Source organism: Priapulus caudatus, unplaced genomic scaffold (assembly GCF_000485595.1).
Source record: "Priapulus caudatus unplaced genomic scaffold, Priapulus_caudatus-5.0.1 Scaffold712, whole genome shotgun sequence".
Lineage (NCBI taxonomy): Eukaryota > Metazoa > Priapulida > Priapulimorpha > Priapulimorphida > Priapulidae > Priapulus > Priapulus caudatus.
Window position 1 is genome coordinate 132,964 of NW_014577773.1, and position 25,447 is coordinate 158,410.

The 25,447-nt window shown below is 43.9% G+C and overlaps 1 protein-coding gene across 1 annotated transcript in view; it reads right to left on the minus strand.

The window, feature by feature from the left end:
• LOC106812997 (centrosomal protein of 290 kDa-like) overlaps positions 1-24,176 on the minus strand; it is a 42,874-nt gene extending 18,698 nt beyond the window's left edge. Inside the window, exons 1-32 of the mRNA XM_014817039.1 lie at positions 24,051-24,176; positions 23,139-23,232; positions 22,706-22,858; positions 21,871-21,942; positions 21,270-21,398; positions 20,576-20,725; positions 20,061-20,114; positions 19,472-19,624; positions 18,764-18,877; positions 17,905-18,063; positions 17,465-17,587; positions 16,630-16,747; positions 16,104-16,213; positions 15,640-15,711; positions 14,518-14,772; positions 12,875-12,948; positions 12,454-12,616; positions 11,760-11,869; positions 11,107-11,218; positions 9,714-9,878; positions 8,965-9,008; positions 7,893-7,947; positions 7,090-7,263; positions 5,723-5,834; positions 4,954-5,147; positions 4,453-4,611; positions 3,802-3,934; positions 3,307-3,415; positions 2,823-3,081; positions 2,231-2,373; positions 1,408-1,729; positions 858-1,034 (exon numbers count right to left, since the gene is read on the minus strand). Coding sequence (XP_014672525.1) covers positions 858-1,034; positions 1,408-1,729; positions 2,231-2,373; positions 2,823-3,081; positions 3,307-3,415; positions 3,802-3,934; positions 4,453-4,611; positions 4,954-5,147; positions 5,723-5,834; positions 7,090-7,263; positions 7,893-7,947; positions 8,965-9,008; positions 9,714-9,878; positions 11,107-11,218; positions 11,760-11,869; positions 12,454-12,616; positions 12,875-12,948; positions 14,518-14,772; positions 15,640-15,711; positions 16,104-16,213; positions 16,630-16,747; positions 17,465-17,587; positions 17,905-18,063; positions 18,764-18,877; positions 19,472-19,624; positions 20,061-20,114; positions 20,576-20,725; positions 21,270-21,398; positions 21,871-21,942; positions 22,706-22,798 — 4,107 coding nt within the window. The 5' untranslated portion in view covers positions 22,799-22,858; positions 23,139-23,232; positions 24,051-24,176. The remainder of the gene's footprint in view (positions 1-857; positions 1,035-1,407; positions 1,730-2,230; positions 2,374-2,822; positions 3,082-3,306; positions 3,416-3,801; positions 3,935-4,452; positions 4,612-4,953; positions 5,148-5,722; positions 5,835-7,089; positions 7,264-7,892; positions 7,948-8,964; positions 9,009-9,713; positions 9,879-11,106; positions 11,219-11,759; positions 11,870-12,453; positions 12,617-12,874; positions 12,949-14,517; positions 14,773-15,639; positions 15,712-16,103; positions 16,214-16,629; positions 16,748-17,464; positions 17,588-17,904; positions 18,064-18,763; positions 18,878-19,471; positions 19,625-20,060; positions 20,115-20,575; positions 20,726-21,269; positions 21,399-21,870; positions 21,943-22,705; positions 22,859-23,138; positions 23,233-24,050) is intronic.
• Between the last annotated feature and the right edge of the window lie 1,271 nt (positions 24,177-25,447).

The window sequence follows — 25,447 nt, forward strand, 5'->3', positions numbered from 1 at the left end:
ATATGCAGCGTACACATCTAATTGTTAGGATCACGCCCCACTAGCAGATGGAGGCGGGGGGGGGGGTGGGGCGAGCGGGCGGGGCGAGGCGGGTGGGGGGGGGAAGGGGGAGGGTGGGGGGAGGAGGACTCTAATAGCAAAAGCAGTTCACTCCATGTAACAGTCAACAATACATGTTTAACCCTCCTTCTCTGAAGGGTGCAAAGGTTATCAGACAACTTAGCTCTTGCGGCACGTCAAGTGGAAAGCCAGATTTCATGGTCCTTTTCAATAAGCCATAAAAATGAATAGGTCACCGCTGAACAAAAAGTTTTCAATCGCTCCGCTCAGAGACCATGTCCTCAGAAAAATGTCTAAATCTGCCCTGCTGCGCCCATTGACCTTCTGACGCTGTGAAAACTCAATGCTCACACAGTGATGGCTTTTCCTAGCCAGTGATGCTATACTCCACAACTATCACGAGGACTGAGGTCGAACGATTTAGATTTGTGCGCGCATTCTGGCATTTTCCTCCTCCTAATACCTTAAGTTAATGGATGGAATGTTCCCCTTTATTTACAGCTTCTTGACCTTTGACCCTTTGACCCCGCAGCTTCACACATCCCAAAGCTCGTTTTCGATTACCCGCCCAGGTCCGAACTATCGTGACTGTACGTCGAGCCGTTGTAGATTTGTGCTCAACTTCGTGACGACGCACGCGACGCACGCACCGGCGACATCAGCGATTCTACATGCTGCATCTGACTTTAGCAGATAAGCTAAAAATAGAATAATTTAACAACAATAATAACAATAATACTAATAATAATAATAACAATAACAATAATAATAATAATAAACTAAGCTGCCAAGAGTACCTCCAGCTGCGTCGATCGCTCAGTCTTGTCAACGAGTGAGTTACTACGCTCAGAGATCGCCGATACTTCTTCCGTCAGGTCAGTGAACTGACGGTTGGGAGCCACTCCAGCTGGCGACTGCGCGGACGCTGTCTCTAGCGCCCTCTGTAGGGCACGGATCTTGAACGACGACATGTCCTAGCGACGCAAAATTCAAGTCGGTCATAGGCTAGAATTCGCCGCCAGAGAACACAAAACGCTCGTGCGGCGTGGACTAGCGAGTCTGGTTGTCTCGGTGGGTTTATACTATTTAAACACGTTCTGTTCTTCGGGAAATGAAAATTTGTGAATGCGCAATAAATGCGCACACACTACATGCCACACAGGCGACACACATGTGAACATCGCACGCACGCATACCACCCAATTGTTGTCTATGATCGTATTGATATTGTATATGCCTCGTACTCCATCTCACGTGCATCAGGAATCTACGCTCGCCTAACACCCCGTCCCTACGTCCGCGCGCCCCTTCCCCTGACCTCTGACCCCACCCTACCCCCCACCTCACCTTGTGCCGCTGCAGGTATCCGAGGCGCTCTGCGATTGCCGTCTCCATAGCGACGGCGTCGGCACGCAGGCGGGCGTTCTCGCGGCACGCCGCCCGCTCGGCCTCGACGATCGCGTGACGTGTAGCCGGGCGCGCCATGACGCCTCGTGTCGCTCGCAGCACGGCGCCGCGCCGCTCGCTCGCCGCAGCCGCCGCCGCGGTCTCCCCCCCGCCCGCGTCGTCGCACGCGAGCGTGTCGAGCAGCCGGTCGAACTCGCGAAGCCGCGCGGCGTCCGCCTCCGCCCGCTCATCCTGCCGCTGCTGCTCCGACGCCGACGCGCTCCTGTAACCACGGCGACGTGCGAGAATGCGTCAACGGGATGAGCGGACCGTTAGCGTTGGGGTCAGGGTTAGGATTAGGGTTATGCATAGGGTTAGGGTTAGGATTGGGGTTAAGGTTAACTAAAGGCATCAACAGATAACTATGAACAACTACGGACATCTACAAACAACTACGAACAACTACAGACAAATACGGACAACTACAAACAACTACAAACAACTACGAACAACTACAGACAACTACGAACAACTACAGACAACTACGAACAACTACAGACAACTACAAACAACTAAAGACAACTACAAACAACTACTGACATCTACAGACAACTATGAACAACTACTGACATCTACAAACAACTACGAACAACTACAGACATCTACAGACAACTATGGACAATTACGGAACGTAAAGCAACGTAGACACAGTCTACACCTTTCCCTGACAACAAAACCACCGATCAACACAGAACATTTATAATCAACCGCACATGGTGCGCACCTTTCCTTATCCCAATCCTCCTTGGCTTGTAAATGCTCTTTGTAAAGAAGCCCCTGCTGATGGCGGACAACTGCCAGCTTACGTCGGTAACTCTCGAGCATGTCCTCCTGCTTAGAGACGAGCTCGTCCCTCTTAGACAGCTCCTACGCGGCAGAGAAACGAAGCTCACGATAATCGTAAATATAACTTCGCCGACAATTTATCGATCATGAGTCAGATGCGTAGTTAAGACATGGGGAGGGATCGTCACGCGAAGTTCATGCTGCCGCGTTACAGTCACGAGAACGAATAAACTGGGGCGGAATTATCGTCACATTCTAAATTCTCACTCACTTAGAGGGTTTGAACTGCTGTTCGTTTCAATTTTGAAAAACGTGATGGTCAGAACCACAATGAAGTTTAAACTATAAATCTATTAATTATACACTATAGACACATAAATATGATGCTTACGTGTAGTGTGTGTATGAGGTGCTCATTCTGACTGCTGATGATGTATGCACTGGACTGGGCAAGATCATCTGGAAGTCGGTGCAGCCTCCCTGCCCCACCACTCTCGCGCAAGAGATGCAATTCCGCCTCTAGTTCAGACACCTGAAATAGCAAGAGGCAATAACTCCGCCAGGTGGCGCTGCTCGGCGGCGGCGCGGCGCTCGCGCTCCGCTCGGTCCCGCTCCTCAACGAGCGCGAGCAGGGTGAGCGAGAATCGCTCCTGCTTGTCGAGCGGGACGGCGCCGGCGTAGCTCCGCCGGACGTCGTGCAAGGTCACCTTGAGGTAGGCGACCTTGCTGCGCGACTCCTGGCCGAGGTGGAAGAGCCTCTGGTCCTTCTCGTCCAGCCTCTGCTCTAGCCTACGAGGAAAAGTACGGTATAATAATAATATAATATGATACGATATGATATAATATAATACACACACGCACGCACGCACGCACACACATGCACGCACGCACGCACGCACATGCACACACGCACGCACGCACGCACATGCACGCACGCACGCACGCACATGCACACACGCACGCATCCAAATATAACCAAGACTTTAGTTTTGGTAACGATGTTGACACACGTACCTGAGTATCTGTGCAGTAAGCTTGCTAACTTGATTAGTTGATTTCTCGAGCTTACGTACAGCTAGGCCTTCACTGACCTGCAGAGCCACCAGCTGATGATGCAGCTTGCCTGTTAATCACACACAAACACACACAACATTATCATTATTATTATTAGTATTATTATTATTGAATCTTTACTGCATATAATATAAAATCAAGGTAAATGTAATGAATACAGCCTTTTTTATCAAGAAAAATTCTGATAGATGCAATAGTATGCAAAGCTGTTATATACTATAATTCTCAAGTCACACAATACAATAGTATGAGGTATTTAGACAATAATAAGAATAATACAATACTATTAAAACTCAGGTCAAAGGATATAAACATATACGTAATTCATAAAATATAGCATTTCTACACGAACTAAAGTAAAGCCAATTGACATTTGTGTAATTTTACTTTCACGGTTTCAGTTATTTGCGAATGGCTGGAAAAGCCACGACTTACCGATCACTGTCTTCTCATCGCTCTGCACCTGTATGTCCAGCAGCTGTTGCCGTAACGACGTCACCTCTTTCTCTCGCGACGTCTGCATTGCTTCGGTCGCCTGCCGTTGAAATGTCGCGATCTCTGCTACTTCCTGTCAGCGGGCATGAAATGCGATCGTCAGATCAAACAAGGGGGAGCATATACATCTTACCAGCTCTATATTATTTAGCTTCTGATAAATGTCACCAACACCAGTTAGAAGTAGCAGAACTATGCTGAGATACAGGCAAAATATATGTTTATTCTAATGTGTGCAATGTAGAGAAAGAGGAGTCTGGAGCATATTGTCACTGGACCTCCTTAGATCACAGATGTTAACTAAGCCGCCATGCAACTACAGAAATATGGGCTTTAACACGACAGTTTTTGCCATGTATAACCAATTTGTTCAGCCTAAGCAGGTAGGTAATGGAAAATATTTACAAATCATATGCAAGCGAATAAAATTTACATACCAAAGTAGTAAAACAATACGTTTTGTTTTCTTGAACATTGTTTCGAAATGACTTGATGGATATCCAAAATGTAACCAAATCAAACCAATATAGGTACAAGCCAAAAATTCGGGCTTTTCTCCTAGTGAAAGATTTTCAGCTCTGTTTTACTCACTCTCAGTTTTGACATCTCTACACGTAGAGAGGCCTCAGTCGTCTCCAGCTCAGCCAGCTTGCTTTTGTCAGCATCGCTGGCTGCCTTGGTTACGCATCCCTCCAGCTCGTCTCTCAGCTTCCGCTCAAGCTTCTGCGCCTCCACGTTCATTTTCGCAACCTGTTTGAGAAGAGAGGAAACATCAAATCGACACGATACGCCGGGCCCGTAAGTCGTGTAAATTCGGCAGGATCCAACTGAAGAACCGCCAGGAACGGCGGCCATAAAAAATCGTTTATATCTTCAATTTGCCATTAAAATAATACGCCATTTTAATAATTTTGCCACGTAAAAAAAACTTTAGATTATAAGAAACAACTGTAACACACTCAGCACGCAGTTAGTTCATAAACATTAATATTTAAATATTAGGAGGAAACATCGCAGAACACATCCGCCCCCTGTGACGCCCCCGCGAGCGAGCATACTAGCGCGCCTCCCATCGCCGCGGCAACCGCGTACCGCCGCAAACTTCTCCTCGAGCTCGACGTTTCGATCCTCCAGGTGGCGCAGGTTCTGCTTCTGGCGCTCATAGGTGGCGCCGGCATGGTCAGCGCGCTGCCGCTCGTTCAGCTCCTTCATCTCGACGACGGCGAGCTGCTTGGCTAGCGACGCGGTTGCCTCGTCCGACGTCGCCCGTGCCACGCCCTCCCTCCCTGCAGCAGACACACACGCACGCTTTTGTTCAAGGAAAATCACTCGTCCTTTACAGGCAGGTGCTATGGAAGTAGCTACACTATGTAACTTGCACTGAAGAGAAATGCCTAAAGTGTCCTTAGACAGGTGACCGATCTATAAAAGGTTTGACCAAGATAATATAATCGTTGGCGCAGGTTCATATTTACATGTACATATTACATATTTTCGATTTTCAATGTATGAAAATGATAGCTCTTTATGCACAAATGCCATTTCAATAATAAGGTGTAATCTTTCTAATGTGATTTTTGCATAAATACAGCTGTACAAAGTGTACCAAGTGCCCCCCCCCCCATTTACCCGACCATGTATGATAGGCATTTACAATTTCTAATGAATTTCAAAAATACTACAATATCAATATCAAAGTATAGGTGATGAAACATTTTACTGCAATCTAAAGCTGCCTAGTGCAAATATGTAGGGCTAATGTAGTCATATTGAGCAGTCAAATGTCAGTGAAATATGATTGAGTAACGAGATTCAGATGTGTCATGCGTTGAGCAGAGTAGCAACATGTAGGGTGCCATACCCTGCTCTGAAAGCTTCTCCACTGCAGCTTCATATGCATGTCTCCTCTCCTTCTCCGTCTCCAGCTCCTTCTTCAGAGCACAGCTATCTTCTTGCAGTTGGGCCAACTCAGCCTGATGTGAGGCAGTACGTACGTGTTTGTACAACAGCAATTATGTAAGCTTGAGCATGAATTCCAATTACATAAACTATATTGGAAATAAAACGGCACTCGAATTTTGCATACATAAAAATGCTGTGCAACTTACAGCTCTAAGATTAAAACTATACTTGCGCGTCAGTGCTGACACAGATTCGTGCAACACTAATAAAAAAAATCTCACCCCGAACCCAACTCTCAACAACAAGTTTACTTTGAAATTAATTTGATAATAAATAAAAATAACATAAACAACTAAAAAACTGACAGTGAATAAAATAAAATACAGCTCTTACACAAATAATAAAATCTTAAAACAAGAGCCGCAGAGCGTCTGGGCTCATCTGAGGTCTGTTGCTACGATTATAAACGTAAAATTTCAGTCGTGCGTATACACATTTGTTTGCGGCAGATATGCAGACACGCAGTTGCGTACACATCATTGTTAGGACACGCCACTATCGCAGATGGAGGGCCGGGGAAGGGGTGGGGGAGGCGGGGGAGGGTGGGGGGGGGAAGGGGGAGGGTGGGGGGAGGAGCTGCTAATAGCAAAAGCAGTTCACTCCATTGTTAACAGTCAACAATCCATGTTTAACCCTCCTCTCTGAGGGTCAAAAGGTTATCAGACACTTACTCTTGCGGCACGTCAGTGGAAAGCAGATTTCATGGTCCTTTCAATAAGCCATAAAAATGATAGGTCACCGCTGAACAAAAAAAGTTTTTCAATCGCTCCGTCAGACGCATGTCCTCAGAAAATGTCTAAAATCTGCCCTGTGACCCATTGACCTTTGACGCTGTGACTCCAATTTCACACAGTGATGGCTTTTCCTACCGTGATGCTATACACACTATCGAGGCCTAGGTCGAGACGTTTAGATTTTGTGCGCGCATATTCTGGCATTTCCTCCCTATACCTTAAGTTAAGGAGGATGTTCCCTTCCTTTTTACACCTCTTGACCATTTGACTTTGACCCCCAGCTCACATCCAACTCGTTTTCGATTACCCCCACGTCCGAATATCGTGACGTACATCGAGCCGTTTAGATTTGTGCCAACTGTTGACGGACGCACGGAGCACGCACGGCGAATCAAGCGATTCTACAAGCTGGCATCTGACTATGTCAGATGAGCTAAAAAAGAATAATTTAACAACAATAATAACAATAACATAATACTAATAATAATAAATAACAATACTAAATAATAATAAACTAAGCTGCCAAGAGTACCTCCAGCTGCGTCGATCGCTCAGTCTTGTCAACGAGTGAGTTACTACGCTGCAGAAGATCGCGATACTTCTCCGTCAGGTCAGTGAACTGACGGTTGGCCACCTCCAGCTGCGACTGCGGGACGCTGTCCTCTAGCGCCCTCTGTAGGGCACGGATCTTGAACGACGACATGTCCTAGCGACGCAAAATTCAGTCGGTTATAGCTTGAATTCGCCGCAGAGAACACAAAACGCTCGTGCGGTGACTAGCGAGTCTGGTTGTCTCGCGTGGGTTTATACTATTTAAACACGTTCTGTTCTTCGGGAAATGAGAAATTTGTTGAATGCCAATAAACGCGCACACACCTACATGCACACAGGCACACACATGTGAACACGCACGCACGCATACACGCACGCTAATTTCCATGATTGTATTGTATTGTATTGCCTCGGTAGTTCATCTGCACGTGATCAGGAATCTACGCTTCGCGTAACACCCCCGTCCCTCGTCGCGCACACCGCTTCCCTGACCTGACGGCCACCGCACCTCCCCACCTCACCGTTGTGCCGCTGGCAGTAATCCGAGGGCTCTGTGATTGCCGTCCATAGCCACGGGTCGGCGCGCAGGCGGCGTTGTCTCGGGCCACGCCGCCCGCTCGCCCGAGATTCGACTGTTAGTAGCGGCGCGCCCTGCCGGCCTGGTCGCTCGCAGGACCGCGCGCCCGCGTGCCTCGCCGAGCCGCGCCCGCCGCCCGCCGCGTCGCTCGCACTGCGCGGCGTGCCATCGAGTCAAGGACGGTCGAACCGCGAGAGCCCGCCGGCGTCCGCCTGCCGCAGCTCAACTGCTGCCGCTGTCTGCTCCGAGGACGACGCGCTCCTGTAACACAGGCGACGTGCGAGAAGCGTTAACGGTGAGCGGACCGTTTAGCGTTGGGGTCAGGGTAGGATGTAGGGTTATGCAATAGGGTTAGGGTTAGATTGGGTTAAGGTTAACAAGCTCAGACAGATAACTATGAAACAACTAACGGACATCACAGCAAACAACTACGAACATAAAGACAAAATTACGGGCAAATACAGACACACTACCAACAACTACTGACATCTACAGACAAGCTACATACATACGACAAACAAATGACGACATCTACGAAACTAATGAACAACTACTGACATCTACAAACAACTCGAACAACTACAGACATCTACAGACAACTATCGACAATTACGGAAGCGTAAGCAACGTAGACACAGTCTACCGTTTCCCTATCAAGAAACGTACCGATCGACACAGAAGCTTTATAATCGACCGGGCACAGTAGCACTTTCCTTATCCAATCCTCCATTGGCCTGTAAATGCTGCTGTGTAAAGAGCTCCTGCTGATGGGACAAACTGCAGTCTTAACGTCGGTAACCTCGAGCATGTTCTCCTAGCTTAGTAGACGAGCTCGTCCCTCTAGACAAGCTCCTACGCGGCGGAGTATACGAACTCTCAGATAGCGTAAAATATAACACTTCGCGCGACAATTTTTTATATCAGGATCATGAGTAGATGGCGAGTTAAACATGAGGAGGGATAGTGACGCGAAGTTGTTGTGCGCGTTAGCAGTCACGCAGACAGAATAATACCTGGGGGCGATTATCAGCCAATTCTAGATTCTACTCGACTAGGGTTTGAACTGCCTGTTCGTTTCAATTTGGCCTGAAGCCTGATGGTCAGAAACCACAATGAAGTTTAACTATAAATCTATTAATATATACTACTATGAGACCATAAAATGATGCTCACAGTGTAAGGGTGTGTATGAGGTGGGCTCATTTCTGACTGCTGATGGATGTATGCGCTGGACTGGGCAAGATCATCTAGGAAGTCGGTGCAGCCTCCTGCCCCCACCACTCTCGCGCAAAGAGATGCAATTCCGCCTCTAGTTCAGACACCTGAAATAGCAAGAGGCAATAGTTGGGCGTCTACCCCGGGCAATAGTTGGGTGCCTACCACGGGCAATAGTTGGGTGCCTACCACGGGCAATAGTTGGGTGCCTACCACGGGCAATAGTTGGGTGCCTACCACGGGCAATAGTTGGGTGCATCACAGCACACATGTGCCACAATTAGTGCTACAAGCACTTCAGAATAATCAAATTGATAGCTACGTCAAAAGATTAAACAGGGTGCTTGTAGAGTGAGAGCATGACACAATATCATCTCAGCTCAGACGTCCTAAGATTGTCTATTGTCATTAGCCGCGACTAGTCCTGTCTGTGAGTGTTAGGGCCTTAATTTGCCACGTCAATCGACCTCCTTACTTGCCACGGTACCCCTGAAAGCTGGACTACATCTACGGCAAATGACTCCGTCCCTTACCCACAAATTGCATGTTGGATGTGTATCTCTCCTGCGATAAATTTAATAAATATTCTTATTCACAACATGTTTTATGTGTGGGACCATGGTCCCACACATAAAACATGTTGTGAATAAGAAAGTTACCCCAAAAACAAATTTTTGGCAGGGAACGTTTGCCTTCGTGGGCCAATCTGTCTAACTTACCGCGGTGCCATAAAATGACTGATTAACCCCAAGGCAACACTTGCCACGCCCTAATAAAAATAAAAGTAATTCGACACCCAGGTGCTTGCTTACCCTCTGCTTGCTCTGCTGCTCGACGGTGGCGCCCCTGGTGGCGTCCGCACGCGCCAGCCTCAGCTCGGACCGGAGTTCGTCGCAGCGTCCCTGTAGATGGTCGACCTGTGCTTTCATATACACGCCAGCGTCCACCCTGCCCGTCACCGCGCGTGACTCCATCACCTACACATGAAACACACACACACACACACCGGCTATTAGACAACAAACAGACGGCAGTCATGGGTAACACTAGGCGGTCACACGGTCCATTCTCCAGAACCCCTAGATACAAGCATAGTACAATATCTGCACTTCGAATCGTACCTGCCAACCAACATTCAGTAAATGAACTCTCACCTCAGGTAAGTTTTACTGCCTGACAAACAGTACACAGGTGGATATATTTTCAGTATATTAAATTACTATCATTGGTAAAATGTTGACACAATAGACGTGCTCACTGTCTAGGGTGTTCGTGGACCAAACATAACAATTGCGCATTTTTCAGGATTTTCTAGGCTTGGAAATGTTATCTTAAAATTCCAGGCCATTCCAGGTTTTTCAAGACCACAAGATCTATGTAGGACGTTGTTCTCTGTACAAGACTGTTGTAGACAATGAAGCACTCAGTAGTAGAGGCGTCAACTTCATAACGGATTGTTTCAATATATCCAAGAGTAAAAAGCCTATAGTCAAGAGGCCTACTAGTCATGAAGCCTAAGCTTACGTAAAATGCCTAACTGGCACGCATACGACGTAGACAGGGTTTCTTATACATAAGAGGCACAATGGCGCACCGCCGTTGTCAAATTTAACATCGCCGTTGTGAAAATGTTCCTGTATTTACTGATAAGTATATCCTATATCTATATAAGTATATCAATACATCCTGTATTTGAATCAATCATGTGCGTATTTTTCCCAAACTGGTTATTACCTCCTTTGTCTAATTTTCCCTCAGAAGAAACCCTGATAGACATAGATATATATATGACGAACATTCCGAAACAGTCGTGCACGCCGCAAAAATTGAGACCGTGGATTTATGCGACAAACACAGTCAGACATCGGCTAACGTGACCCGAGACGAATCGTTAAAGCTAGTCGCAACCAGATGTCACACTGAATGTAAGGTGATGACAGTCGCCTGTACCATCGCGTGTGTTACGGGCTAGTGTGTGACCACTGGCGAATCTAAAGAATAGGCCACACGCGACAAGCACCAGCGAACGGGTGTGGGCTAGTGCTGTAAGCACACCTCACACGAGCAGTCCAGTCACACAGTTCTGTGACGCAGACGGGATTTTCCAGCCACAATCCAAAACCACAATTAAAATATAGATTAAAATGTAGAGGGGGACATGGCTGTAACACCCCCCCCCACACACACACACTGTAGGAAACTTACGCTGAGATATTTCTCCAGGCTGGGACAGCGGACTGTTAACGCAGTGCCATCCGCCATCTTCTCATTCGCTTTGAGATCTTCCAAGATTTCCATCATCCCCTGCTCCAGACTCCTGCGTAAAAAAGTCGTGTTACATGCTACACAGCTAGCTAAGAAGTGATTATGAATGATACGATAAGTATGAAATAATGGAAATCGCTATAAACTAATTTACCATCAAAGTGGTAAATTAATCATGAGTTACATGTAATATCAAGTAAAATAATCAAGTAATATGCGATGTATTGATCAGGTGATCAGGATCGGGTAAAATAGTGGGAAATGGAATTTCGTGTAAACGACACGTTGTGCATCACGTAATGTTTAAAAATTGTCATGTCAAGTGTCACATATATAATGTAATGCAATGTAATTTAGTGTAATGTAATGTAATGTGTAAGTGTAATGTGATGTAAATGTGTATTTAATGTAATGTAATATAATGTATTGAAATGTAATTTGATGTGATGTAAAGTAATGTAATGCAATGTAATGTAATGTAATGGAATAGAATTTAATGTAATGTAACATTAATGTGTATATAATGTAATCCATGACGAATCCGATCACCCGACACTGGGAAATGGAATTTCGTACGAGCAACGCATTCGTACTTGTTCTCCTGCTGTAGCTCGCTGATAATGGCTTGCTGAGCGGAGCTGGTTCCTTTGACAACTTCTAGGCTCTTGGTGAGTTTCTCCATGTCTCTCTCTCGTTGTTTCGACTGAAGGGAAAGACACAACCTTAGCATCAGCATGATGAATCACGGCGGTTACGCAGCTGTAGCTCGCGACTGCAGGTCGAAGCTCACTAATATGTGATACGATGCTTCAACAGTTTCTATGCCTCAGAACCACGATTTGAATAATTTGCCATGCAGTCATTAGGTTTTATTTTATCTGATAATTTACATGCTTTTGTGTCACAGTACAGTAAACATGTGCCATAGTATAGTAGACTTGTGTCATAGAACTAACACTTTGTCATAAAAAGCTCCAGTTCTACCAGGGCTAGGTTTATGTTTGTGTAAGTTGTATTGTTCTTAGTGGTAAGAATTAAGTATATATGCATTATTTTGCCTTTTTTAATGACAGCTTCGATGGTTCGAAATTTTCAAAGATCTCCTACAGGCAGTTGTACCTTACCTTAGAGACGTTACCTACCTTCACCATGAAATAACAGTACTGCTAGTTTCTATTCTACTATTTCTAGTACTACTCATTTCACAGGTTCCCAACCATTCCACATCCATTAGAGCTTCTGCCATTGCCAGTCTCCGATTCTCCTTAACAGCCACACGTATCGCACCTGCTGTTTCAACTGATCCGACTCGACATCTCTCTTGATGGTTTCTGCCTGCGAGAAACGAAGTGTAGAAGGCTGCGACTGTGCGGTCGACTCTCTCACACCCGTTTCTCTTCCCCTCAGCGATATGGCGAGAGCGTCTGCAGACACACCCAGCTCTGAGGCCCTGCAACATCGCGCACACCAACATTACAAGTCAGAATAAGGAAGTCAGAACAACGGTACAAGGCAGACAGCCGAATGCGGCTCACCGATACTACTGGTCAAAGCAGCCCAAGTACGCGTGGGTAAATACTGTTACAGTTTACAGCAGAGTAACACCGGATGTTTAGTGTTGCTTCGCTTTCATCATTTACGTTACATTACGTCCGTTTTAATGTTTATTGTCGCTGGACGATCAAAGGCATTGTTTCGTCGGGTTTACCGTTTGCCGGCGAGTTGTGAGAGTTGTCTGATGTGCTTCTTCAACTCTAGTCGCTCCTCCTCCAGATTCTCCACCTGCGAACCAACAACAACCACGCATTTAAAAAAAGCAATCAGGGTTCGTGCAGCCAAGGCTAAATTATTTTATGAGACCCAGAGATGAGAGATTTACTTTTACTTTACTTTTCAAAGACCCAGACGCTCCATCTTCCGGGACTGTGAGATTTAAGCGGGAACTTTCTAACGCATAACATCCAGTCTGCGAATAACAAACAGACCCTGGCTTCTCGCCTACGCAAATTTGACTGCCTCTCAGACAGTAAACACGGCTCCACCTTCACAAACTCTAACTGTTGGTTATACTAACAAGTATCAAGCATGAGAACAAGTTGAGATGTTTTTGGAGGAAATATTCATTGAATTGTCATTTTCTATGAACCATTGTCACCAAGTTTCAGTACGCATGAGAATAGGGTAAAACACTTTACATTACATAGATACCCAGCAATATTTATCTGGAGTTCCGTCACTTCTGTGTGAAATTTGACGTACTTTTCTTGACTTTTTATGAAGTTAAGATTAAATATGGTGCCCATTTTGAACAGAAAAGTACACCTTATCCAGGGGTGCACTGGAACTTGGATCCGGCCAGATCCCCAATTTTTGAGAGTTCCGGTTCCTGCCGGAACCCTTCAGAAACAGTTGGCCAGAACCGGAACTTTTTCCTAATTTCATTTCTGCTACAAGAGTCATCAAGATCAAAAGATCAGTCACTGAATATAGTTGAGTCAATAGAGTCAACTTGCTGACAATATAGTATTAACAACTTCATACTATTCTGCCCAAAAAAAGCTTGCCATTTGAACATTGGCTAACTAACTGAACTGAACCTAACTGATCATGTTAAGTGATTCATAAGATTTTCTTTCAAAAACAAATACTCTTAGAGCCACAGGAATTGCATCTGTCTGTTAGTTGAAAATAATAGACTAAACCAATACCTTGATTTACTGACTGATTTTACTAACTTACTGTAATTTGTGATAATCATTTAACTGTCTATCGTGTCTATAGCTTTTTAAGCTCATTTAACGCAATTTTTATTGAGGTTTGCACATTATTGATGGTACAAAATTTCTTTTTATTACAGGCAAGGATTCTTTCCAAAAATTCAAGGACATTTTCATGAAATTCAAGGACTTTTCAAGCACAAAATCAACATTTACTAAATTCAAGTACTTTTCAAGGACTCTCCTCAAATTCAAGGACTTTTCAAGGACTCTCCTCAAATTCAAGGACTTTTCAAGGACTGTGCAAACCATGGGTTCCAGAACTTGAAAAAGTTCTGGCTGGTTCTGGTTCTGGCCGGAACTTAAAAAGTTGGATCCGGTGCACCCCTAACCTTATCCTCCCTCATTAACCTTATTAATAAAATAATTTTTATTAGTTTTTTGCATCGATCTCAAGAATTACCAAAATAAAAACCAAAACCGGAAAATCCGCGAATCCGAGAAATATTCTCATGCCTGAAGTATATGTGAGATATAAAGTAACACCGTGTTCCTAACAACCACGTTTTTTTGCCCACATTTCCATCTACCGCGACTCGTGCCACGCGACACACGTCGGCGGAAGCGTACGTACCTCCTTCTCGAGCGTGATTATGACGGCTCTATCCTGCTGCTTCTTCATGTTGCTCGTCTCGCGGAAGGAGAGCGGCTCCGTCGGCTCCATTCCCAGCTTCTCCCGTAGGTTCTCGTTCTCCTCCCAGATGCCGTTCATCTTCAGCTCGAGTGTGTTGATGTAGCGCGTCAGCTCCTCCACCTGTGCGTCTCTCACGCCGATCTGCACCTTACCGTCTTTGATCTCGGAAACGGCTTCGGCCAATCCGTACTCGCCCTGTACGTTGATAATCATTCTCTTATTAAGGATACATTCATGGTTGTAAGTGAAATGTGGTCAAAATTTCAATACCCATTTTATTTGATAGGTGGCACCCCTGGGCAGCTATGTAATAGTAGACTATTATGTACATATAGTCTCCCAAACAGTTCAAAATCCCCGCATATGCTTACCTGGCTATTGCAAACCATGCAACGCCCCTTAAATAGTGACGCGTGTAATGAATACTGCATTAATAATAATGTGAAAGTCTCCTAAATGTTAAAGGGAAATGATCTCGTATTTAGGTGTTCTCAGGCACTCTCAGTCTAGCATTTAAATGTGCTGCAAGTTCATGCAAGTTCCAACGGACCATACGTGAAGAAACTATTAATCAGTGTTAAACTAACTATTAATCAGTGTTAAACTAACTATTAAATGTGTGCCAGCGGAGTGCTGGCATGTGCAGTGAACTAGCCAATACAAACAGTGAGTTCAAGCCTTATCAAGCACCAGTGTGTGGGATTCTGAGCCAAACTGAGAGTGCCTTAATGTCTCATCACATCGCTTTAATACCATGTACACTATCTCTGCATGTGTGATGAACTATGGTAAGATGTAGGGACATGTACGTAAGCAGATACCTGTTAACTCATATTCTGATTTCGACACATGACACGGCATAACAGATCACGATGTATTTCACGTACTTTCTATGGCAGTTGCGATTTAAATGCCTAATTATTATTATTTCCTAACTGTACCTTTCCAACTGGAACCGTTTTTAAACCTACCCACTGATTGTTTTTATACAGAATTAGAGTTTAATTGGAATTTATGCTGGGCGACTTTAGAAGCATTTGATATTTTCAGTCACATACACACCGCTTCGTATTCTCTCATTCTGTTGAGAGCCTCTGCAAGCTGTCTATCCTTAACTTTCGCATCTTCCTCCGCCTGCAATTAACCACAAGCGCCGGCATTTTAAATGCTGACTAATAATGTCAGCACAGTACAGCTTACAACATCGGATAACACAGTCACACAGCGATTAACATTACTAGATAACTAGAAATATCCAACAGTTAACTAGTGATATCAAGTTCAGTAAGCTCAAAAACTAGCTCAAAATGTAACACAACACACAACGCCACCATAATTACATCATTAAAATTTTAAATCAATAAATTCAACAATTAACTCTACCACAACCATTCCAGTGCCTTGGGAAAGCTAGCCGTAGATATAAGAAAAGATTCATGAATTTTACAGGCAACAATGCAGACGGAAGTTGACCGCGACGAGAGCGCGGCAGCCGTTCCAACCCACGTTGCCGCGGTAAACCGTACCAAGTGCACCCTGGTGTCGGCTTCCTTCAGCAGAGTCGCGTTGTACTTGATCGTAGACCGCAGCTCGAGCAACCTCTGCTGCTGGCGGTCGGATCCCGTCGTAGCCGGCCCTGCGGCACACGAAACATCGTCGCAGTCTCTCTATATACACATTGTGACTTGCGACCCTCAAAGCTTATTTCGGCCCTACTATCCAGTATCAAATATACCAACCAAATTGAACAGACGTAGGACTCTTAATAAGCTTAATAAGGACAACTTAATGTTGCTATAAATTCAGCAACATTATTCTTATGTCTGCCACATGCCGTACTCTGTAAATAACTCTGCAAGATTACGCTGTGATTTCTTGAGGAGATTGGGGCACGTAGCCACAAGATATCGGCCTGAAGAGCATGATGAAAGGCAAGATGCAGAAGCAGAGCAAGAAGAATCAGGGCGAAGGCAGTCACGACAAATAAACGAAAAAAACAACAATGATTTTGAACGGCAGGCGTAGTTTCGAAAGGTGTTCGGCGACTCGCACCTTTGCTGAGTTGTGCCTGAAGGTCGTCGATGAGGGCAGCACTAGTCTCCATGTCGGACGCCACGTGCGTCAGCTGCTGCTGAAGCGCCTCTATCTGCTTATCTTTCTCCTCCACGGCCTGAAGCAGCAAGCAGCCACACAGCACTCATTACGCGAAACGAGAGGAAAGAGGGTGTATGGCCGTCACCTTGTCATGTGGGGTGGAGAGCGAGCTGGTAGGGCGAGCCCCACGCATCCTGTTTAAACACGTATGGGTCTGGAATGGTTCGTGCTGTTAAATTCACTAAAGTGCGAAAGTAAAGTCACATACATGACGAATCGCGGAGAAGGATTACAAGGATTAGAGACAACAGCATTAGGTTGGAATGACCATCATGCTTCAGTCTCGGAGCTGGATAATCACTATGGTGCTGATAGCAGGTGCTGCGGATCGCTAGCCAGAGTGGCGCGAAAAACTGGCTCATGTCTACTGCAATAACCTGCTGTGGCTGCCCCTATCTGGTTTGCTTCTGTGCTGTTTCCATTAACTCATGTCATGTATGTGTCACCTACCCACAGTCCTACGCAGTGTTGATAAAAAGTAAGTTGTCTCGTTGCCCCCACTTTGACGGAAAGTTTTGCCACGGTGCCCTTCCAACTTAACGTGGTGCTATAAAATTTCAAATTAACAACACAATACTAAATTCGATATTCATAAAAAATAATATTTGATACTCTCCTAGAAATCAAAATTCCTCCCCAAAGTGTATGTAGACGTTCGTGGGAGGATGCGTCATCACATTGTGAGAATATGAGAAGAAGACGGTATTTGCAGCGGTGAGTAACGCAGGGGCACCTTCGTGAGCACGGCTACGGAAGCACGATCCGCATCCAGTGTGGCCAGCATCCGCTGCTCCTGAAGCTGCAGAATCAGCTTCTGGCATCCCAGCAGCTCTTCGTCTTTCTTTGCGAGAATAGCCTGGAATCGCAGATCAACTGTATGTAACAAAACTTTACACGAGCGGTCCGGAACACGGCACGAATCCAGTATGTGAAAGATTTGCAACTTCCTAAGAACACGCACCTTTTGCAAAAAGCCTGAATAGAAACACGTACCTCTTTAAATGCGACGCGAACACAGCAAGAGCGGGAGTCGACTCTCGCACGCGTCGTTTCCAAACGCCCTCGCGCGTGAGAGACATGCTCATTACTCACAGCAGCAAATCGCACACGTCACAGCCTGTGTGATCTCACGTGCGAGCGTGCATGCTCTCAGCTGCGCACGCGTGACCTTACCTGCCACTCTTCGACCTTGGCGTTGACGGCCACCATCACCTCGTCCTCGATGTCCCGCCGCGATTGCTGTTGCTGCGTGAGGTCCTCCAGCTGCGCTCGCTGTTTCTCATTATCCTTCTTGTAATGATCCAGTCCATCGTCCGACTGCTGCAGAACTGCCTGAAGAAACACAAACGCACGTCGCACGTTTATGTATTTACTTATTAAAAGATGGTACATGGATAAAAGTGAGAACATAAGCTTGCAAGCCCATGTTTATTTGCATTAATGTTTATATATTTATTTATTTGATGGTAATCTGATAAAGGTGAGAATATAAGCTTGCAAGCCCATATATTTATTTGCGTTCATGTTTATTTATTTATTGGATGGTACACTGATAAAGGTGAGAACATAAGCTTGCAAGCCCATATGTTTATTTATTTATTTGATGGAACATTGATAAAAGTTAGAACACGAGCTTGCAAGCTTGACCCCACAGCCAGTTACACCAAGCACTATGCTAGCCAAAGATAGTGATCGCGGTGCAACCTGCTGTGTCTACCTATGCAATCTATGTCTTAGTGTGACAGAATTTACTGTATTTCAAGGCAATAGAATGAGATAAAGTAGATTCATATTATCCTCACTGTGTTCGCCCATCTCCCCGGATCTCCAACTCACACCCACATTGCCTATCGGGGCCCTCCCCACACTCTTTACCATGAGTTTTAATCGCACTGGCTACACCTTCACAACCTTGAGTCTCGAGAGTAATCATCAATGGCCACGACTAGACAAGAGCATTTTTATATATTTTACGTTTCATTTGCTTGTTTTGTTTGATTTTTTGTTTTAGTGTTTCATGTTTTATTCTTACTCGAAGTTTCGTGTACTCGTCGGTCATGTTGTCCATCTGCTGCACGGCTTCTTCCAGCTTCGCTTTCATCTCCTCGCATTTCTTCTGCAGCTCGTCGTTAGCATCCGTCAGATTCTGCAACACAAGCAAGACGGCCCTGACGAACTATCTAATATAACCACGTATGGTTTCTCAAATTTTTTTATTTCTACCATAGTAAAGTACTATGAAAATTAACCAGTCCTGCTCAAAATCTACCAGTGGTGGACAGAGGGGGGAGGGTGTTATTTCCAACACTATGCACAAGCACAGCTGTCAGCTGTAACTACCACCACTACTTAATGTAATACTAATCTGAGAGCGAGGTAGTGGAGGAGAGTGGGTAATGAATGTTAACTATGTCAAGCACAATGTCAATTTATGTAGTGGTACACTAATGTAAACACAATGTTAATGTACACTAATGCTAAGCACAATGTATTTACATGTAAAAGTACACTAATGCCAACACAATTAACTTATGTAGTGCTACACTAATGTGAAACTTAATGGTACACACTAATGTAACACAATGTAATTTAATGTAATGTACACTAATGCAACACAATGTAACTTAATGTAATGTACACTAATGCAACACAATGTAATTTAATGTAATGTAGTGTACGCTAATGTAACACAATGTACTTTAATGTGATGTAATGTAATGTACACTGATGACTACGTTACGTTGATTTCATCCAGCGCATCGTTCAGCTCCTTGTTCTTGTAGCGGATGACGGAGCGATAGTCGCTGCCCTCGTCGCGCTTGCTCAGCTTGCTGTCTCGCTGCAGCTCAAGCTGTCTCTGCAGCTCGCGTGTGTCGTCCTGAGACTGTTCGTACTGCGCAACGAGAGAGACACCGAGACGTCGCGCTTAAGACTTCATCACATAGATATTATAACACATACCCCAGATATGATCTTTCCCGATCAGAATTGTGTTGGCTGATCATCGACGACAATGACGATGAAATTAAAACAACGGCAGTTTGGAATAGTCATTTTTAAACCGTGCAGTTAATCTTCAATTGTGATGGACTTCAGGTAAATATTCGTAAATCTACTCATAATCAGCATGAACTGCGGCTAATCGAAACGTGCCCGTTACGATTCACGGAAGCTTATATCTGCTATGTGATTGAATACTAGTTGTGGTGAGAGTCCAGTAAAAATCTGCATAGATTCATTGACAATCAGCATGAAGTGAGGCTGAAGCAAACAAGCCAGTAAACATTCACGGATGCTCATTCACGTGCCATTTATGTCCAGATACGTACCAGTTGCTTGACTTCGATCAGTTCTTTTTCGGCATGTTCTGCTTTTGACACATACTGCATGTGAGAAATAGCAAGGGAGAACAATGTTAACATATGTTTAACATGTACTTAAAATATATATTTAATTCAATATACTTAATTTAATAAATTATTAATTTTCATGACATACTTACGTAACTGTTATTCACCAATTGAACATTACAGAGCTTACTCAGTTACATCCCTCATGCACTCAATGCAACTTGTGCCCTCAACTCTAAAACATGCTGGCCAGCTGACATACTTCACGGCACAGGCCACTGCACACACCGTGCGTAGCAGAGTATTAACTAGCACGCCATATCGCCATCATCTCGACATAGCTTCATACTAGACAGTCGATTTCACTGCCCAAGGCACTAATCTCAGTGAATAAATAACATATGCACGATTTTTCTACGGCACAAACACGTTCCAGTCGTTTGAGACTCGACTAGACTCTCGATCATGGCCGATACTCTGGCGTGTAGATGTACCTGCTCGGCCATGCGCTTCTCAGCATTCAGCTCCCTCTGCATGTCCTGCAGCTCCTGCGTGAGCAGACTGTTGCTGCGCTCAGCTTCCCGGATCTCGTTCCTCAGCGCCCGCACGTCTTCCGTTCCCCCAGTGCCACTCCCCTCCAGCCGCTAACGACGACGATGACAACGACGACGATGGCGGAGGCGACACGTCACGTTCGGGGTTGGAATAAAACCCGTTGTTTGTTTTTGAAAAGGAAAAACAAAGAACCGATATTTGAAACCTGCCTTTTCCTTTACTTCTGTTGTTGTTTAATACTGACATACAATATGGTTGAGGTTTTACCAGTTAACCTGTAGGATTGAGATAGTGAGAATTGTACCAGTTTGACACAAATCAACAGTAGCTAGGGTTTGATAACCTTCATCCAATATAACAATAATCACAACTTTATAAGTAAATGGTAGCTTGATGTTTTACTACAGATGAAATGTGGCTTATTCACATGTTTAATTACAGGTAAATTCTGGTTTACCTTAATGTTTCGCTAGAAGTAAATAGTGGCTTACTCCAATGAGTCACTGCTGGTAAATGCTCACATACCCTAATGTTTCACTATGCGTAAATGGTGGCTTACCCCAATTTATGACTATAAGTAAATGGTAGCTTACCATAACGCACCCCTTACACGTACTAGGCTAGCCTACTCACCCGGATATCCCGTTTTAGCTCAGTGACTTCACTGACAAGCTCCTGCTCTCTCTGTGCAGTGGCTTTGCCCTGATTTTCGGCCATCTTGTCAAGTTCTTCCAGGTATATCTGCGCCTCGCCCCCCTTCACCTGTGGTGATGATACACACAGTCAAAGATGGAACCCGATTAGCACGTGACAGTGTACATGCATACATATATAAGTTTAACACAAGAGAATGAAAACAAACGTTTTTGTTCACTTCTGATTTAAACAATATATGACTCTCTGTAGTTGCAATCTTGTCTTCTAACTTGTAGAATGTCTTGTTGAAATTGTCTTCCAAGATGTAAAAATACATCTAATGGTTAGAACTGGAGCTTCGCTACAGTATGCTTCCAAGAAACTCACTGAATTTAGAATGTGTACGAACGAGGACAAAAACTGATAACCAAAAGAAAAATACCGATAATTTTCTTCTTTGTAGCATTTACGTTCTCTAGGTAGTCACGTAGACCACCGACTATAAATACCATGAATTTACTAAGCCATTTATTTAAAGACTGTTCACAGCTCTTGTACGCTAGTGATAATGTCTCTAGTAATATAATTGAATATATACCTCTAACACCCTCTGTGTGAGCTTGAAAAGCTGCTGCAGCTTACTGATCTCAGTCTCACCAGCCAACTCAAACTGAAAGAGAGAGTACAAAGCGCACAAAAATCATGGGTAACATCCACTTCCTTATTAAAGGGATCCTTTACTCTAGGTTCAACTTCTAGGGTTATTTTCAGTTAATTTAGGTTAATATTACGCTACATAAAAAGTTTCATGGTTCAATCACCATTAGAATTTTTTTTTCTCCACGTTTTAAAACCAACGACTACAGTTTGATTACAATGACGGTGGCGCCACTCAAAGCGCACGATCTGAAAAGTTGCGCAAAACTACTTTTCAGCCAAGGGCTACAGACCGAGGGTGTTTCTTATTTATTAATTTAAAAGCAAAAAGATTGTAATATCTTATAAACGACATATAGTTTCAGTTATATTATGGATAAATTTGTCCTAAAATGAACATCGTTTGGTTAAATAGCATTTAGGTATAAATATAATTGCACCTTTGTGATTAGCCTTCGGTCTGTAAAGTGCAAAACATATTGGGAAATTCGCAACTTTTTCAGGGTGGCAGCACGGTCGCGGGTGTCAATGGCGCCGTTCAAATTTCGTAGTGTTGATGTATAATTTATTATAACAATGAATTAAATTAGGTATCTGGTAACAAGTACGTGTGGGTATAGACGATTTGTTATACAGTAAGTACAGATGTATGCAGTAAAATCCTAGTCTAGTATCCCTTTAAATTTATTATCATATAAGGTTTGAATTATGTGATTGATATTTCCCATGTGTGAACCCTTTAGACAACTGTGGTCACATTCTCATCGTCCCTATACCTGTGTTAGTGGAGAGTAAAGCTTGTCAGCTTCCGCTTCATCCAGGTCAGATGGCTCGATCGCTAGTATCCGATCCCAGTCAAGTGGCGCCATCTTTTTTTACACAGTAGTCACAATGCTTCCGTAGCTGTTAAGAGTCCACCACCGTACAAACTAAAATGGGCAATTGACTTTGTCATAATTGAAGACGTATGAGTGAAAAAGCTAGACTAATTCTTTCATTTTTTTGAAAAATATGAACCGGTCAGGTGCTATTAAATGTCACCGTCTGGCATACACAGTTCATGTTTACACCATAAATGAGAATTACACAATATACTCCAGCTGTACTCGTTATTATGTTTACATAATAATTATTCTGTTCAAATCACCAACATGAAGCTACATAGGTTTGCTATTACCATATATATATATTGAATTTGTATGTAATTACCTTATTGTGGTTTTATGTATGTGACAGAATTATGTAGTCCTCTCATCATTAGATGTTTTCTATAGGTATTTCAACTGAGCCTCTGAATGTGATCCTATAAATGTAGACATAAAAGTATATATATACCTGTTATATTATCTGTACATATTTGCTCATATAGGCATGTCAAATCACTAATAACGCAGACTAACACTGAACAATTGCGATTTATAAAAAAATCATAATCAACATCAAACAGAATAAGGCACCTTTATTGGTTTACCAATGCGAGTTTACTTATTATAGTGACCAGGCCTATATTGAGGTCACCTGGTGATTTTAATATCAATGACTTATGACTTATAAAACTATTTGTTGGAAATGTTTGCCTTGCTGTACTCTACTACTGGGTAGTAGGACATTGCAAGCTAAAACAATCACCAAAAATTTAACAGAGAAGGAAAAAAGCTCTGTAAATTCTGTAAATTTTACGAAATTAGGAGTTTGTTTTCAAGCTACCAGGTATTTCCTATGGAAGGGTGTCAGGCTCCTCCGCCGTGTAACTAGTCGGAGAGCCTGGTCGGTTTACGTTAGCATATGTTGGGGGGGGGACTTGATCCTGCTGCCAGTGACTATTACTATCAGGGGTTGCAAACTTTGATGACCTACGTGTTTTTTCCCACTCCTTTGCCGTATTTGTTAATTATATACCGTAATTTGTATGCTGGTAGCGGCAGTTAATGTAAGCGGGCTATAGTACTAGAGGCGGTTCAAGGATAGAGGCTAGGTTACCGGTAGCTCTAGTACTATAGCCTGCTTACATTAACTGAGGCTGCCAGCGGCAGTTAATGTAAGCGGGCTATAGTACTAGAGCTAGGTTACCGGGCACTCTGTATTTAAAACGATTACGTGTTACATCAAACAGTCACATACCTTACACCTTAGTAACTTTGGTGTAATATTTATAAAATTGGGATCTTAATTGGTCATCTTATATCGGCAATGGGTAGGACCTACGTGGCTCGCTCTGCAAAAATACACAAATATCTACGCAAAACAAAACTCAAATAAATACGCGCCAAGCTATGTGTGCTCTCATGTTTACAGAGGGAGCCAGAGTTATTCCCCCTGTACCATAGAGATCAGTAAGATGTACCATAGAGATCAGTAGATGTATAAATAGTAGTTTATTTATACATCTCTATGCCCTGTACCGTATTTGCATGTACAGTATGCACCGTATGTGACGTCCCCGTAGTATTTGCAGAGCGACTGGTATCAGCACAAGCACTTGTATCAGCACAGCAGACAGCACAGTACTGTCAGCAGTAACGACCAAGGATATAACCAAATGATATAATAATAATGTACTATGTAGCTCCTTGGTAACAACCAGGGGCGTAAATCTCGGGGGGATGCATCCCCCCCCCGTTCTTGAAGGAGGGGGGATGGCATGTACGAATATCCCCCTGATATTCAAAAAAAAAGAAAAAAAAGAAGGAAGAAGAAGAAAAAACAAGAAAAAAATGTGATTGTTTCAATTTCAGCATAATGCATGAGAAATGAGTTTTTTTTTAATGTATGTATAACTGTATATAGCCTACAGTGTTAATCATGGCATGCAAGACAGACTTTCAAGTGGGGCACGGAAGAAGGAGTGACTGCCAGAGGCACATAGTCTCTCAAACGCATAAGTGCTATGCGGGTGCAGTGGAATCAAGATTCAAGGTTTTTTTATTCGTGCTAAACGGATAACTCAGGAATCTACACCCAATTATATCAAGCTTCTTTGCATCAGATAGAGAATTGTCTGTCTTGACGCAGAAGTGAGATTTACGGATTATTTAATTGAACACAATGTGCCTTTGAGGGCGGCAGACCATGCAAATGAACTCTTCAAGAAAATGTTTCCAGACTCACAAATAGCCAAAAAGTATGGTTGCAAACATACAAAAACACGTGAAATTGTGAGAAATTGCCATTCTTACCTGTATTATTACTATAGTAACCTAACTGTGTACGCTCTCTGAAAAGTCATAAAAAGTGGTTTGAATCCTAACTTGTAGGGTTGAGTCTAGGGTTGAGTTAGTGTCATCAGAAATGAGAATATGGCCCACAGTATGCCTCAGATTGCAGGAAAATGGCTTAAATATTTCAAAATTTTCTGGGGGGGCCTGCCCCCAGACCCCCTAGCACTGGCATGCCTACGGCACGTGCCAAACGTAAGGTTGTCAAATTTGGCATGTGCGTGCATGTATGTATGCATGTATAAATGTATGTATGCATGTATAAATGTATGTACGTGTGTTTGACTGTTTGTGTGTGTGTGT